The sequence below is a fragment of the Symsagittifera roscoffensis genome, chromosome 8 (assembly GCF_963678635.1).
Source record: "Symsagittifera roscoffensis chromosome 8, txSymRosc1.1, whole genome shotgun sequence".
Lineage (NCBI taxonomy): Eukaryota > Metazoa > Xenacoelomorpha > Acoela > Convolutidae > Symsagittifera > Symsagittifera roscoffensis.
Genome location: NC_087069.1, coordinates 33,665,144 through 33,682,690, shown reverse-complemented (window position 1 = coordinate 33,682,690; position 17,547 = coordinate 33,665,144). Strand labels below are relative to the sequence as shown.

At 36.1% G+C, this 17,547-nt stretch overlaps 3 protein-coding genes across 7 annotated transcripts in view; 2 read left to right on the top strand and 1 right to left on the bottom strand.

The window, feature by feature from the left end:
• The window catches only part of LOC134852833 (contactin-4-like), a 207,828-nt gene that overhangs the window by 37,404 nt on the left and 152,877 nt on the right, over nucleotides 1-17,547 (top strand). The gene's annotated exons all lie outside the window — the stretch shown is intronic.
• The window catches only part of LOC134852832 (NPC intracellular cholesterol transporter 1-like), a 188,775-nt gene that overhangs the window by 74,257 nt on the left and 96,971 nt on the right, over nucleotides 1-17,547 (bottom strand). The window lies entirely within an intron of this gene.
• Nucleotides 13,262-17,547, top strand: part of LOC134852983 (ephrin type-B receptor 4a-like) — a 36,564-nt gene continuing 32,278 nt past the window's right edge. The window contains exons 1-5 of the mRNA XM_063868885.1: nucleotides 13,262-13,470; nucleotides 13,552-13,619; nucleotides 13,707-14,596; nucleotides 15,872-16,014; nucleotides 16,484-16,627. Of these exons, the coding sequence (XP_063724955.1) occupies nucleotides 13,392-13,470; nucleotides 13,552-13,619; nucleotides 13,707-14,596; nucleotides 15,872-16,014; nucleotides 16,484-16,627 (1,324 nt within the window). The 5' untranslated portion in view covers nucleotides 13,262-13,391. The remainder of the gene's footprint in view (nucleotides 13,471-13,551; nucleotides 13,620-13,706; nucleotides 14,597-15,871; nucleotides 16,015-16,483; nucleotides 16,628-17,547) is intronic.

Below are 17,547 nucleotides of genomic sequence, written 5' to 3'. Positions count from 1 at the left end.
CAAATTCTGAGCCAAAGAAATACAAGTGTTGGAATCTTTTGAATGTTTTCCAAGGACACATAATCTTGTGCTTCCGTAGTTTTCTTGAAGTTGATCGTGGGGGTAATACCAACCTTTTTTTCAATAATCACATTGCCACACTGAGTAAGATCCTCATTGTTACAAGTAAATGGTATTAGGTTTGGTTTTTTCGCAGAATCTGTTTCTAATGTATCGCATTGTTGTTTTTGAATAAGCTGAAGGAGCTGAAAATCTTCGCTGAAATGCAAAAAAAAACTATTCGACATGCACATTAAAGGGTTTGTTTTTCATTGAATCCCCTAAGAAACCACTGTCTGAACTCTGAATGAATATATTTTTTTTTAAAACAAAAACAAATGATAACTTTGTCTTGTTTTTCATGTAATTTACAATTTGAACATTGATGTTAAGATGGAATATGAAAAAACACTTCATCACTCACCCACATTTTGAAGTGTTCCATTCGCGAATGTCATGACCAGTCACTTAAAAAAAGTTTCATCAGACACTTCCACTTTGTTCGCCCTGTGTAAACTTTTTCACCAAGCTTTCTCGTGTTATTACTGTGCTTACTTTGTAGTTACAGAACTTTCACAGCAACTAGGTCATCACAAAAAACAACAGATTCGAGGTTTTGACCCGGAACAATTTCGGGTATATCTTTTCGGTCTATTTGTTAAGAATCCTATTGGGAATATAGTTTTGCCCATCAAATGCAGTACATGACTCTTTGTGCTAGAGATAAACTGTTGTGATTCTGGGGGAGCAACAATTTTTGAGTCTTCTTTTGTCTCTGTTGGTTGTAGATAATTTGGAAATTGAGAGTTTTCCTTCCATTTTAATTGGAAACTGCTTGAAAATTTTAGAAGTGCAATTTCTTTAGACTCTTTTCCGTTTCATCAATAGTACTCAACTTTTGTTGAGCGAATGTCGGAAATAGTTTAGTTACCTGGATGGATAGTCATATTCATTTTGTGCCGGATTGACCATGAATGCTGATTTGAAATCGATTTTTTGGTCAGCTTCAGGAATAGAGTCAACCAAAACTTCAGCGTTTTTTTGCGATTTGTGAGTCTCGAAACTGTTCATCAGACATTGTTTTTCTGTGAAAATATTTAGCCCGATTCGTTTAATTTTATCCTTTTCGCTTTTACATCTGTTAAAAATCGCTTTGGTTCTTCGACAATTTCCAAAATGGGGGGACCTTGTATTTGGATGTGTTTTAGTTTTTTGTTTTTGCTTTTCACGCTAGATCAAGTAACACACTTATTCTTTGGACTGGGTTGAGTGATATGTCATATAAAAGTCCTGTCAGTCGTGATTCGAACCACTTAATAAACTTCCAGAAATTTTCTCTCGTGTCGAAAAAACCGGTTTGAAAATTTTGATTTTTCGTCCTAATTCAAGTGAACAAAGCGAGCGAGCAGGCCTACAACAAAATATGTCTGTTGCGAGCAAGACCTTTAATTTTAGTTTAAAGCAAGTAAAAGCAACCAAAAGATTTTAAAATTTCAAAAAAATGTTTGCCATTTTTTTAATGTTTTTTTTGCCCAATTTGCATGTATTAATATGACCCAAAAAACTATTTTCAAACTATATATAAAAAAGAATATACGAAAGCACAAAACAGCAGAATTTTACAAAACATTAGTTAAAAACTGGATAAAATAGTTTAAAACGTCACCAGAAGACAATTAAAAAAAGGCTAGAAGTAAAAACTTCATGCAATTAAAACTCTGCAAAAGCAGCGGAATAATGAGAATACAGAACAACGGAGGTGGTAAAAAGCTAAAAAGTTTCCACATCTGCGTTATCAGGTTGAAGACCCTCGATAGCACTGATAGCATTGCCGCTATGGCAAGTCGCTATGGCAAGTCTCTGGCGGAGGAACAATGACTCGCGGGGGTCAGCTGAGACGTCAGCTATTCGGTTTCCAAAAGATCTTTTAAAAACTTGAGCGACTAGGATTTCTAAGTTTTCGTGGCTCACTACTTAGAGATGATGAGTAAACGTTTCGAATCGTCAGTTGAGAAGACGAAAAGCTCTGTTTTTATCTTCAATCAAGAAGAGGCTTATGTCGGCACAAGCCTTTCACAAGTCTACGAGGTCTTTCATGACAGTTTGCCAATTGTCCCCAACAGAGACATCGTCAAGATAACCCTCGTTGAAACGAGAGTTCAGAATCTCAAGTTTAAAACGGAAGCAGAGACAGAAGTAAAAAACAGCCAGAGGGTCGCTTTGTTGATAATCTTCGCTGCTGTACAGGAGTTCCTTACCAAAAAAAAGGTATGCGCCCTCCTCGTAACTTAAAGAAAATAAGGGAAAAACGTCTGGACAGACCTCTGCTATCCAATTTGCTGCTTCATTACGACGCACTGTGTTGAAAGCGTCAGCGAAATTGATCTTAAGAAGTACATCTTCGTCGCCCGCTTTTTCAGAGAAAGCACGAGCAGCGTGAACTGCAGCTTCGGCGCCGCTGGGAACTGCAAACCCGATATTCAAAGGGACAAGGGGGTTTTGAACTGAGCGGCCAGTTTGATCGAAGAGGTTTTAGCAACAAGACATCGCAAAGTTTCACCAACGGCAATAGGTGTGATACCGGAGTCTTTTATTGGCTCCCGCGATAATGGGCGTGACTTCTGGTGGGACAGAACCGGCAAGGATGGTGTTGGCTAATTCAGTGAGAGAATTGAGGATCGAAACTCCTGTGGTACCGAGTTTCTTTCCTACAGTCTTTGAGATGCTTTGGGCGTAAACGGCTCAAACCACCCCCTGATCCGTTCGCGAACGCAATGATGGCTCTCTTGATAACAGTGGCACTTACAAGCAAAGGGGATGTGATGCCATTTTTGGATGGGAAAGGCATGCAGTTCATTGGACGGCGAGGGTGTTTGCTTTAGAGCTTAGTCATGATGTCCTCGTTTTGAGACGCCAGGTTTTCGTGGGAAGTGACCTTTGATGTCCTCTTCATCTAGTTTGGAACCTTACTTGCTAGTAACTCGATAGGTTTTTTTGTTTTCTGGACTTACTCTGGTGCTCTGATGTCCCGGGAAAAAGAGTATTGACATCAGCAGTCTGTTTAAAATTTTCTAGTTTCTTCTTAACAAAAGTATCAATGGATGTGGCATTTCTTTCGTTCTTGGAAGGCTGACGAAGTGTGAAGAAGGGGAAAAGCAGAAGACGGGACCATGCGTGGATATTTTCAGAATTATTAACAAAATTTTACAGGAGATGTTGTAATACTCTGCAAACAACGGTCTTGCGCCCTTGGGGACAAATTTCCGAGTGGGGACGCTTCTTTGAACTAATTCCAAGAGGCGAAGAGAAAACTCGGGGTTCCCTATAATGCAATTAGAACAGAAATATTGTTCACCTACTCTGTGTTTGGAAACACCGAGGCAGACCAAATGAAACCATGAATCACAGGACTCACAGCCTACCCATTCAAGGTTATTCCCTGAAGTGTTAATACAGGAAGTTACTCCACAAATGCCATCGTCATTGATGTTGAGGACGCCGGAAGTTTGAGTCAGACCGGGCTGTAGATCCTCGGCAATTCTGTCAATCAGCTCGAGGTTAAGACATTCGATCAGAATGACCTGAAACTCGTGTTATCAACGAGTTTTTATTTTGAGCAGTTTTGTGAGAAAATTGGCTATTTTCAATGATAAGTGGCGTTAATCGTTCAATAAGGAGGAGTCAATGTGGGTTGACGAAATAATTTTCAAAAATTCGTTTGAAAATGGAGACTTTTCGCAGCTACTGAAAAAGCGCAAAAATCACAGCGACAATTTGCGCTAGTCGGAAGGAGAAGAAGAACGCTGAACTACGCAGATAACGAATTTGAAGAACGAACGTGAAGATCGGAAAGCGATGCGGAAAGTAACGATTGTGCTGTCACAACCGTTACCGTTCTAACTTTGTCAATCAGGAAGGCTGAGAGCCGATATTTCAACCCTTCCCAGTGCTGAAGAGAGAGCTTATTTGATGAAGACCACGAATCCTGAGGGTTTTTCAGTGAACTGAGAGACTATACATTTAAACAACTTTTAGTTCCAGGAATGGCCTCAACTGAATTTAATTAACATGCAACTTATCTTTCAGATAATGAGAAGCTAGTAGTTGAAGGAAATGGTTGATCCATCTCCGATGGATATGATGATTTTTATCTACTGAACAAAAACAATAGTAAAATAATAATTAAGAAGTAGCTCTATTTTTAGGAGCGACCTCGTGGTCTGGGGATACTGAGATCCAGCCATGAGCTCAGTTCACTATTTTAGCATGTAACTATATTAGTTTGCAAGCTTTGGCCGATATAGCTTTTAAGTTTTACAACTTTGTCGACCCGATGTTAATGGTTCACACATTGAACCACTGAAGACTAATCGGGCGAAAATCTTGTACTGCTACGGCATTTTCAGATTTCAGGAGCAGTTTGATTATTGCTGAAAAAAAACTGTTTAAGAGTTTTCCGTCTTGACCAAAATGATTGAAACTTTTAGCTAAAATTGAACAAAATTCTTTCGTGAAAACCTTTAATAACCGAGATGTAAGGCCGTCTTGTCCAGGCGAGATTTTCAAATACATTTTCCTTATAGCCGAGTGAATTTCATCTTCTGTAAAGTGATTTTAATTATCATTTACATAATTTTTAGTGTGTTTTTTGATAAAAACATCCTTAGTAAATGTTCAAAGTCTGTTGTAAAAGTGTTTGGAAAGTTTTTTGAAAAAAGATTTCGAAAATGATTAAGAATATCATCATCCGTATTATAAACGCTCTGATCCACTTGATTTCTTTTGGTTGAGTTAATTTTGTTCTTTGGGTTGCTTTGACTCTACCAAATTTCGGCAAACCCTCAAAAGTATAGCTGAGAGTTTTCTGAATTTTTCGAAAAACTAAAAAAATATTTTTTTTCCTTTGAGACCTTTTGATGATGTTCCAGCACCAAGTGAATTTTTCCCAAACTAAACTCGGATTTGGACCTTTCCCGCAGTGGATGCACTATCTGAGAACAATTTCATAACTCTTCAAATTATTGATTTCTTTCTGCTCTACAAGCTTTTTATTCCCTTGATTAAACTTCAGAAGTTCACGAAACGTTTTTGAGGCTACTTGGTGATTCATTATCAATAATGTTTTTTAGATCTTTACAAAATAAGCTAGCGTTGTTTTTTGAAAACTTCGTTATTTAATTTCCAGTAACAAGGGCTGCGCTGATACAATATTGATGGCTGAACAAAAACGTGTATGAGCAAATGATGAGAGATTGACATTTGAGTGCTTTGCATAAAGTCATACTCTGTTTCGAAACTCATAAATTTATAGTCTAAGCGCGGAAAAAAATTATGTTGTTTGTCATAATGTGTATAATCACAAAAATCAATTTTGAGTGCGAAATCAACAAAGCCAAAAAAATCAAGAATTTGTTCCTTGAATTGGGTAAATCGTTTGGTACGTGCCTCATTTTAAGAACTTTTAGTAATGTCATATTTGAGTGCAAAAATATCTGATGCTTAATTTCAGGGAATTCAAAGTCGCTTGGAAGGAATTTGGGTTCTCATTAAACTCAGATATATGTGTGTTCTTCCTGAATGCGCAAAATGAAACTGAAAAAAAATTTTTTAATTTGATATTTTTTGATAAAAGAGTGTAGTTTAGCTGAATTTCCTATGCTAAAATATAACAGAAAAAATATCGGATTTTTCGCTTATAGAAAATTTGCTAAAACTTCTCTCTAACCAAGTCTTCTCCGGAGTTTTTAGATTTCATTATAGGCCCGTTCTTCCGTGTTAAGAATGACCAAGAGGTTGGTGAAATTTCACGCTCTCTTTTTGTAAGCATTCTTCCTTCAGAGGAAAATTTCCATTTTGTTATTTTCCTTATATGATAAATTGTCTTTTTTTTCCTTGGCAGAGTAAGAATGAAAATCTACGACCTGATTGTTGAGAACGTCAATCTTTTGTTTTTCTTGGCTTGGAGTTGCTGCACTGTTTGTTTCAATTTCATTAACAAAAACTCTAGATGGTGGTGTATCGACATTCTTTTCTTCGACGTTTTAACTGTCATTACAAAACTTGTTGTTTTGTCATCGTTTTTCTCGTCGCAGCCATTATTGGAGCTTGGTTTTTGTGGGGACGGATTATTGGTTTTTTGATTTTCTATGTTGCACCAATTATCGTGATGACCTTTTCTTAACATACATAAAGCATACATAAAGCAAACTCGACAATTTGATTTTGGCTAGCTTAGGGTAACTGTTCTTGGGTCTGTGAGACCCTCGTAAGCATTCCATGGGAATTATTGTTCTGTATGATTCCTTAGCCTTTGATGCTGGTTATAAAATGCTCTGCTTCAGGGGGAGTAATAACTGTCAGTGTATGCAGTTTGCGGTGATCTACTGTCACAATTTTTGTTTTTGAGATTGTCATCTTCTGTTGCATTATTGTGGGGAATTGTTTCAGTATATCGGAAGGACAACTTCGATATGCCTGCGCCAGATTTTCAGCTGACTTGACAATTTCTTTCGAGAATGGGGGGTTGATTTTGATTATTTTCATTTGTTTTGTTTCTTCTGTCGACTTATAGCTGTTAGCGCGTTTCTGAATTTTGTAAATTTCTGATTTGCGCTTTTCTTTTTTTTATTTTTTTTTATATTAAAAATTTTTTAGTTGAGAGTTTCATATTCAAAATGTACATCAAATAACATCATATTTATGGAAAACAACTCATCGAGTTAGTAACCTAAATGATGACACAAGAAACACCTTCTAATTTGTTAAGAGTTCGTCTAGATAGTTTCTGAACTGTTTCTGTACATTTTTTGTTCAAACGGATACTGGTTGTCCTGATCGGCAAACTGTTTTTTGTTCTTTCTGTGACTTGTGCTTAAAATACATTTAGATTTAATTTACTAAATATTTATTTGGATTTATTTACTAGAGATTTACTGAGTGAAATTAACCCTCGATGTTTTTGAATTTGAGAACTCAACACTGGTTCAAAATTTTAAATTTTTTGGGAATTGTAAAAGAAGACACCAAGCAAAATGTATCGATTAAGCGAAACAACCTGTCAATACATCGGATTTTGGTAAGGCAAATTATGCCGTCTGCATATGAGATTACTTTGGGGGCACAATAGCCCGGAACTTTCAATTGCTTCTGGAGATTTAGTTGCTTGAAGAAGGGGTTCGATAAAAACTATGAACGAAAATGCGGAAAGAGGGTAACCTTGTCTCACACTTCGATGAATTTTGAAGCTGGCTGATAAAAAACCATTTATCTCAATTACTGCTTTTGAGTCTAAACACAAAGTTTCAATAGCTGTAACAGAAAATTCATCAATGTTTAACCCTTTCAAATTTTTGATGAGACGATCTGTCAACTCTGTCAAATGCTTTAGCAAAGTCTAATTTTACAGCACATGAACCTCGGCTAGGCAATCGTTCTGGAGTAATCGCTTTTTTCAATTTTCGTATTGCTGTGTGCATTTGTTTTCAGGGAAATACGCGTGCTGATGGTATTTTATAACTTTGCAAAGGTCTTTTTGAATTCTATCACAGACTACTTGAGCGAAAATTTTGCGGCAGTATTCATGAGACTGATGGGGGCAAAAATCTTGTACTGCTATGGCATTTTAAGATTTCGGGAGCAGTTTGACCATTGCTAAAAGAAAACTATTTGGAAGTTTTCCACCATGAACAAAATGATTGAAAACTTAAGCTAAAACTGAACAAAACTCATCCTTGAAAGTCTTATATAGCCGAGATGTAAAGCCGTCTTGTCCAAGCGAGCTTTTCCAATTCAATTTGTTCATAGCCAAGTGAGTTTCATCTTCTGTAAAGTTTTCAAGTAATTTTCTTTTAATTGTAAATTGTTTTTTAGATTTTTGTTTATGAGATTGTCATCTTCTGTTGCATTATTGCGGGGAATTGTTTCAATATCGGAAGGACAACTTCAATATGCCTGCGCCAGATTTTCAGCTGACTTGACAATTTCTGTCAAAAATGGGGGTTGATTTTGATTAATTTGATTTGTTTTGTTTCTTCTGTCAATTTATTGCTGTTAGCGCAATTCTGAATTTTGTAAATTCCTGAATTGCTCCTTTTTTTTTATTTTAAATTAAAAAAATTTTAGTTGAGAGTTTTATTTTCAAAATGTACATCAAATAACATCAAGTTTATCGAAAAAAACTCATCGAGTTAGTACCTAATTTTTGACACAAGAAACACCTTCTAAATTGTTAAGAGCTCGTCTAGATGGTTTCTGAACTGTTTCTGTACATTTTTTGTTCAAACGGATTCTGGGTGTCCTGATCGGCAAACCATTTTTTTTATTTGTGCTTAAATTACATTTTTTCGTACCGGATACAGAGTATCCTGGTACGCTTGAAACATCTACCTTCTACTTCCTAGCAGTTTTTGTTCAATTGACATTACTTTTACCGGATACCGGGTATCCTGGTTTGTTGCGGAAGTCTAACATGTCCTTGGTAGTTTTTATCAGTAGAAGCAATTTTTTATTCGTATGTTCCCTGGTTCCCATGACAAAAATGTTTGCAAATTGATTTTCCATGACGTCGATGAGTTTGATTATGCACCACTAACAACCGCAACAACATACTTAAGCCTCGCAATGTTCGTTGATACAAAAACGTCACGCCAACTGTTAATCTGTAATATGGTTCTTGACGGTTGCAACGAGTGACAACTGAAAATTAGTTGTTCGAATGTTTCGCATTCTAAATTATAATAAAACATTCGAGCCATTCTCAAGAAAAAAAACACTGCTCTTCTCAATCCTTACAGACAACGTACAAAAATTTATAAAAAGTTTTTTTTTCCCAGATATCAAGCATTGAATTTTTCCAAACTTTGCCTGTAAATTTAATCAATTCTTCTTCTGAACAGAGGTAACGGTTTGCAGCAAAACACAAGCGGGAAATCGCAGCATGATGAAAACTGCAGTTTTGTAAGCAGAAATAATAAACATCTCGCGTTTTTGTATGTACTGTTATAATTAAACGGCTATTGGTAATATTTGAAATAATTGCAAAATCACTCGAACTTATTTCAATAGAGATGTTCGTATTTCTTAACAATTTTTTGATTTCTTTCGAGAAAATAAATTCTGTTGGTAACAGACTATCTCGATCTGACATATCAGAAGCAAAGAAATCGATAATTTTTAGACTAAAAAGTTTAAGTTGTAGGCATGGTAAGCCTACCCCACCATCTAAGATGGGGTGATATAAAACTTCTTTCTTTATGTCGAGTCTGCTTGATTTTTTCAATTCTGTATTTAATAATTGTTGGCATTTACTAACAGTATCTAAGTTAACTGGAGTATGACGAGCCAAATGAAAAAATTTAGGGAGAACATAAACTGACAGTGTTAATGATTTGGCCCTCAAAGATTTACTTAGTGAAATTAACCCGCGATGTTTTTGAATTTGAGAACTCAACAATAGTTCAATATTTTCAACTTTTTGGGAAGTGTAAAACAAGACACCAAGTATTTTTGTTTCCTTGACTGTTTTATAGGGAGATAAATCAGGTATGGAAAGCACTTCACTTTTACTTATGTTAATCATCATTTGAGTTTGTCTGCAAAATGTATCGATTAAGCGGAACAACCTGTCAATACATCGGATTTTGATAAGGCAAGTTATGTCGTCTGCATATGAAACTAGTTTGGGGCACAATAACCCGAAACCTTCAATTGCTTCTGTAGATTCAATTGCTTGAAGAAGGGGTTCGATAAAAATTATGAATAAAAATGCGGAGAGAGGGCAACCTTGTCTCACACTGCGATGAATTTTGAAGCTGGCTGATAAAAAACCATTTATCTCAATTACTGCTTTTGAGTCTAAATACAAAGTTTCAATAGCTCTAACTGAAAACTCATCAAGGTTTAACCCTTTAAAAATTTTTGATGAGAATTGATCTGTCAACTCTGTCAAACGCTTTAGAAAAGTCTAATTTTACAGCACATGAACCTCTGTTAGCCAATCGTTCTGGAGTAATCGCTTTTTTCAACTTTCGTATTGCTGTGTGCAATTGTCTTCCAGGCAAATACGCGTGCTAATGGTTTTTTACAACTTTGCAAAGGTCTTTTTTAATTCTATTACAGACTACATGGGCAAAAATTTTCGCGTCAGTATTCATGAGGCTGATAGGGCGAAAATCTTGTACTGCTATGGCATTTTCAGATTTCGGGAGAAGTTTGATTATTGCTAAACAAAAACTGTTCGGAAGTTTTCCACCATGAACAAAATGATTAAAAACTTTAGCTAAAATTGAACAAAACTCATCCGTAAAAGTCTTATATAGCTTAGATGTAAGTCCATCTGGTGCAGGCGAGCTTTTCAAATTGAATTTGCTTATAGCCAAGTGAATTTCATCTTCTGTAAAGTAACTATAGCCATCATTCTCATTATTTTCGAGTTTATTTTTTGATAAAAATTTCATTAGTAGTTGATCGGTTTCTGTTGTGGAATTATTTGAAAAAATATTTGAAAAATACCTTCGAAATTGATTAAGAATATCCTCATCCGTATGATAAACGTTCTGATCCACTTGAATTCGCTTGATTGAGGTAATTGTGTTCTTTGAGGTCCATTGACTACAAAATTTGGGCGCACCCTCAAATGTATAGCTGAGAGTTTTCTGAATTTTTCGATAGTCTGAAAAATCTTTTTCCTTGGAAACTTTTTGAAGATGTTCCAGCACCAAATGATATTTTTCAATCAAACTAGAGTTCGGACCTTTTCCGCTGTGAATACAATTTCTGAGAACATTTTCATGATGCTTCAATTTATTAAGTTTTTTCTGATCTACACGCTTTTTGTTTTCTTGAATAAACCTCAGAAGTTCACGAAAATTGTGCTTAAAGTTTTCGTAACTACTTGGTGATTCATTTTCAAAAAAATTTTTTGGACCTTCACGAATTAATCTGGCGTTGATTTTTAAAATTTCTTCATTTAGTTTCCAGTAACTAGGGCCGCGCTGATACAAGTTAGATGGCTTAACAAAAAACGTGTAAGAGTAAATGATCAGAAATTGATATTTGAGTGCTTTGCATTGTGTCATACTCTGTTTCGAACTTCATAAAAACATAACCTATGCGCGCAAAAGATTTATGTTGTTTGTCATAATGTGTATAATCAAAAAAATCATTCTTGAATGCAAAATCAACAAAACGAAAACAATCAAGAATTTGTTCTTTGAGTTGGGTAAATCGTTTGATACGTGCATCATTTAACTTAACTATTGAAGAACTGTTAATATTGTCATAACTCAGCGCATTAAAATCACCCATCATGATAATTTTCGAATTATAAGGTAAAAATCTGATACTTAATTTCAGGGAATTCAAAGTTGCTTGGAATGAATTTGGGTTTGCATAAACGTTGATAACAAACCAATTAAGTTTGACAAAATTTAACAATTGAAAACTTGTACTTGAAGCAATTCTTTTTGCAGGACTCAAGTTTGATGACCATAACGTTAAGAAACCACCAGAATTATTTGAGCCTGGTATGAAATCGAATAAAACATTATATTTATCCAGTAAACTCAAATGTATATTTGTAAGTTTTAATATTTTTGCTTCCTGAATGCACAAAATGAAACTGGGAGATTTTTTTTAAAACTTGGCATTTTTTGATAAACGAGTGTAATTTAGCTGGATTTCCTATGCTAAAAATATTACCGGAAAAATTATCTGGTTTTTCGCACATAGAAATTTTGCTAACACTTCCCTCCAACCAAGTCTTCTCCGTTATTTTTAGATTTTATTTTAGGCCCTTTCTTCCGTGTTAAAACTGACGAAGAGGTTGGTGAAGTTTCACGCTCTCTTTTTGTAAGCATTCTTCCGTCAGAGCAACATTTTCGTTTGTTATTTTCGATATTTAAATTGTCTTTTTTTTCTTTTGCAGAGTAAGAATGAAAATCTACGACCTGATTGTTGAGAACCTCATCCTTCTGTTTTTCTTCGCTTGGAGTTGCTACACTGTTTGTTTTAGATTCATTAATCAAAACACTCGATGGTGGTATTTCGACATTCTTATCTTCTTCATTTTCGGTACCATTACAAAACTTATCGCTTGTTGTTTCGTCATCATTTTTCTCGTCGCTGGCATTATTGGAGCTTGGTTTTTTGGGGAACTGATTATTTGGATTATTGGTTATTTGGTTTCCTATGTTGCACCAATCATCGTGATGACCTTTTCTTGGCGTCCAGACATTTTGCATTTTTGACATTCATGTAGTGAAGGTATGTGAAACGAGATTTCTACACCTTCCCACATTTTGAAGCCATCCATTCTCGATTTGTAAGACTAGTCCGTCAGCTTTTTCTCTTGTTCTTCGTTTTGAATTTTAACTTCTAAAATGGCTCTTTCTGTGTAAACATACTGACCCCGTTCCGTTACGATACAGGTCTCACGTTGGAATATGGGGCTATGAATTATGTCTTCTGGCAATTTGAGAATTAATTTCGCTTCGATATCGTTGCATACATAAGGCAAGTTCGACAATTTGATTTTGGCTAGTTTAGGGTAAATGTTCTTGGGTCTATGAGACCTTGGAAAGCATCCCATGGGAAATACCGTCCTGTTTAGTAGAATGATTCCTTCGCTTTTGATGCTAGTTATGAATTGCTCTGCTTCGGGGGGAGCAATTACTGTCAGTGTATGAAGTTTGCGGTCATCTTTCGTCACAGTTATTGTTTTTGAGATTGTCATCTTCTGTTGCATTGTTGTGGGGAATTGTTTAAGTATATCGGAAGCACAACTCCGATAAGCCTGCGACAGATTTTCAGCTGACTTTACAATTTCTCTCGAGAATGGGGGGATTATTTTGTTTATTTGGATTTGTTTTGTTTCTGTTGTCGATTTGTTTGCTGTTAGCGCATTTCTGAATTTTGTCTCCGTTTCAATCAGCACTTCATGAGTAATTGGTAGCTGAGACTCCGCCAATTGTTGTTGACTCATGACTTGGTTTTACTCAGTGGGGGGCAAAATTCACCCGGAGATATACTTGAAAAAAAATTAGATTTTTTTTCGTTCAAAATGAAGAAATCAGAAGGCAAACCACAGAAATAAATTAAAATTCACTTATTTGAATTTCGTAGAGCGGTTTTCTCCTCGAGCATGTTAAATTTTATTTCTCGCCCTCTAGTGTTTGCAAAAATAAAGAAACGTTTCGGAACAGTTTCAATCGAAAAACAACAATAAGCAAATCGTCACGCGATGGAAATAAGGTCCATCAAATTAGAAAATAATTTAAACGAAAATTGATGAAATTTTTTACCCGTTTTAAGTTCAAGAATGAGAAGGCATAGTGTGCTTTCAACATTTACCGCACATGAAATTGTTTGATCCGATTATCATGACGGGAATTGGGTTCTTCTATTTCTTGTTTGGCCTTGTTTTTTCGGCAGAAGGTGAGTTTGAGTTGCTGTTTCTAATAAGTAGCCTCGATAAAATGCGGATATTTCTTAGAATCATATACTTTTTTGTTTTAGAAGTTATTTTCAGCAGCAGAGGGGCACCTGATTTCAATCGTTGGTTTAGCTTTGGAAAGGACATCGAGGTATTTAACGATTTTTCTTTTAAAAAACCATAAGATTTTAGAGATGAGTTATAAGAATCTAAACATGTTCGAATGATTGTTTGTTAGTATCATGTTGATGGAAGTGGTGCACTGACGAAAGACTGCGTGGGACTTTTCACTGGAGACGAAAAGGGTTCTATATTTTCCCCTGTTATTGATATTCATCCTCAATCAGACGTTGTGATTTCGATTGAATTCAACATTCAATCATGCAAAGATTTAAAAACTGAAAATCTTGAAGACATTTTCAGCATGTGCAGCCCTTTGCTGAAATTATATTACATTGAACTGAACGACAATGAAGATATTTTTATTGATACTTCAGAAGCCATCAGTGCTTTTGACCTAATACGATCTGACGGTTTAGTGGATGAAGACATAGAGTCGAGGTTTCATCTTATAGATTCATTATCCGATAAATACGATGACTTTGCAATTTTCACGACAAGAAATATAACAGTTCCAGCCTTATCAAAAAAAATTCAGTTCAAAGTTGACGATGATGGCAGTTGTTTTGCCCTGAAAAAATTTGACATCACTCGTTATTTTTGTCCCTCATTTACCTTTGAGCTGCAGTACTTTCACAGAACATACGCGGAGCTTAAGTCAACGGAAGCTACTGGAAAGTGCGTGCAAAATTCGTCTTCCAAAACGGGGACAAAGTTGTCATCTATTTTGTGCGATCAGCGCGGAAATTGGGCAAAACAGTATCAAGATCTCTCATCGTGTCAGTGCAACCCGGGATTTGAACCCAATGACATCCTCAGTGAATGCCAAACTTGTCGCAAAGGATATTTCAAAAATAATTTGGGAAATGACAATTGCAAAATCTGTCCAATTAATTCCGCAAGTTTTTACCCTGGTGCTGAAAAGTGTCTTTGCGTCAGAGGTTATCAACGACCCGAAGGTGAAGATCCTGAATCGATGTGCTCAAAAGTTCTCACACTACCTGTACAGTAAGTATAGACCAGTGAAGTATGATACCGCTTTTTAGAATACTCGGCAAGGGTAATAGTTTGACAAGTATTATCAAGGTATATAAATGGTTTTAGTGAAACTTCACGCGACAGCCATTTTAATAATGCCGCTTTAGACTAAGGCGTACTCACATGAAAATTTGATGTAAAAGAAGTACAGAATTCAAAATCTACCCAACAAACATAATAGAAATGGCGTTTCATGAAGTCCCTCTAGACTTTTTGTTGTGATTATTGTCAAAGAGCCGGAAAGAGCTATGGCGTAGGGTCAGTTTTATAAATTTTTTGCCAACCATTTTGACTACCTCGAGGAAAGCTGCTAGCGGGTCAAGTTTGTTATCATATTAAATAGCTACTGGTCGTGATTCGGATTCTGAAATTAATTTTAAACAAGACTGCTCGTATTAGGGCGAAGCCCTGAATGTTCCGACTGCCCTTTAAGGTTTATGGAGCAGTAATAACATTAAAAAATTCAATAAAATAAAACAAAATGAAAAAAAAAGTTTTCTAAAATTTAAAATTTTTTATGAAAATCATCCCCCCACACGCCATATAAAGTACAAAAGGATCGATTTCGCTCCTTGTAACAAACCAATTATGGCAAACAAGCTTCTTTTAACCAATTTGGAACAATTTCTAAGACGGATTAACTCTCCGCTTACGCGTTAATAGCGCGAAATATATCGCGCGTTAGTTGTCCCAAATTGGCCAAAATGGCCATCTTTAAACCCCCGTAACTTTACAAAAAATGATCACAGGTGAAATATCTTTTCAAATTTGAGCTCAGGACAACAATACCTTTCGAATGATATAAAAAAATTCCGTCAAAAATGTCTAGATAAAAAGTCGAAATTTGTCTGAAGAAAAAAAAACCCACCCCGAGCACAAATATTCCGTTAATTTCGTATCGAAAGTCGGAACAAAAAGTTATCTGTCGAGAAACTTTTTTTCGCCTAATTCGATTGCTCTTTCCAGCAAAAAACTACAGGAAATGCAGTAAACACAAATTGCACAAAAAATGATATTTTCGAATTAAATTTTTTTATTTTCTTTTTTTCTAATTAGTTTGGTCTGAACTTTCTGTGCTACTCGACAGCAACCAGTTATGTTTGTTTCTTTTAGAGTACAATTAACTTCATCGACTTAATGTTTCATTTTACCCAAATGTATGTCTCATGTTAAGATAAAAAAAACAGCCTCGCTAATTCTTAATTTCAAGACGAGCTAGCGTCTAACTTTCCCTGTAAATTTCAGGAATATCAAAGTGCTTGCTTTCGACACATTTGTGAAGGTGCAGTGGAATGAAGCCACCCCCGTTGACAATCAAGGCCACACAGAAGGCGTTATACATGAAGTCAGTTGTTGGCTCACATCACAGGCCAACAGCATTCTATCAAGTAAGTGGTTGTAACACAAAGGCGTCTAATTGGCCCCTCTTTGTCGCATTTTACTTCAATTACTTCGGTCTTTAGATACCAAAGTCTTCAAGTTACTTCAATCTATGTGACGTCCCTACATGTAGCCAGCAACGATATATTTTTAATCTTCAATTTAATTTGACAATATTTGGTTCATTTTTGATACTTTCGTGATTACTTCTGAGAGTTCCAGGTGCCAAAAATGAGCTTTTCTTATTTCACTTTATAAAGCTGCTTTTTTCCGCGTTCTCGCTATTGTTTGCGAAGCACAGCTTCGCATCTGTGCTCTTGAAAGCACTCGAAAACTGGGTTCCCAGTAGCGTTATCGGTCATATTTTTTGCTTGCGCACGCGAAGTACAACTTTGCCTCTGTGTTAGAAATGTGATTGTCAACTCAAATAATCGCTCGAGTATTCCCAGCTAATATAATTTGTGTCTGTGTGTTTAGCAGTTCGTGTGTACAAATCTAGCTCAGCAATTGTTACTGGATTGATTTCGGGTGAGCGGCACGAGTGTTCGGTTTCTTCTACAAATCCAGTGACGAGAGAGCCTCCCAAAGAATACACTGACCCGTTCATCACGGAACACGCCAGTGAGTTGATAACAATTAACCAATTATTTCTTTATTTGCCTCCGGGTTTTTTTTGGGGTAGGGATTGTCATGCATTTCGCCGAAGCCTTTCCCACCTTGAGGAAATTGATTATATTGGAAACCATCCGACCGGGACTGAGGCGTATTCGAACTCAGGGTCCTCGTGTTAAAATCCCGCGCGCTTTACCCACTCCGCCACGGACGCTCTACGACAATTATTTTAAACTGCTAAATCGAAATGGTTCTCCAGACTTTGAGCGGGCGATACGCTAGACACGCCCGCAAAAAGTAAAACAAGACTGCTCGTATCAGGGCGAAGACCTGAAAGTTCGACTGCTTATAAGTTCCATGAAGCAGTGTTCACTCTAGAACAATCGATGAATTTAAAAAAAAAGAATAATTTTTTTAATTTTGAGTTTTTTTTTAGAAAATCAAACCATATGAAGTACAAACTGATAGATTTCGCTCCTAGTAACATAGCAATTATGGCAAATAGCCTGCTTCAACCAATTTGGAACGATTTCTAAGACTTAGTTTTTTCAGGTTAACAACTCGTTTAACAGAATTACTGATCCTTTCGATGGCTTGGCTTATCGTAAATTAGAATTGAGTGATTTATTCTACACGTTTGGCTTGGAGGTGACGGCCATGCCTGGCTTTACAAATGTCCAGGGTCGAATCCACCGAGACTTGTTCTTTTTTACTAAGTGAAAGTTCTGGACTTGAAGAAGAGTATTGCCAGTCTATCGTTATCTTATTCGCCATAACACAAAATTTTGATGTGATTTCAATACCTTTCACTTTAATTTGAAACTCTTTTGATGTCTTTTATCTGATTGCTTTTTTTCAAACAATCAGTTTTTTACCGTTTATATCAACTGATTCCTTCGCTGCTGTGGTTTGCTTTTTCGACATTTTTT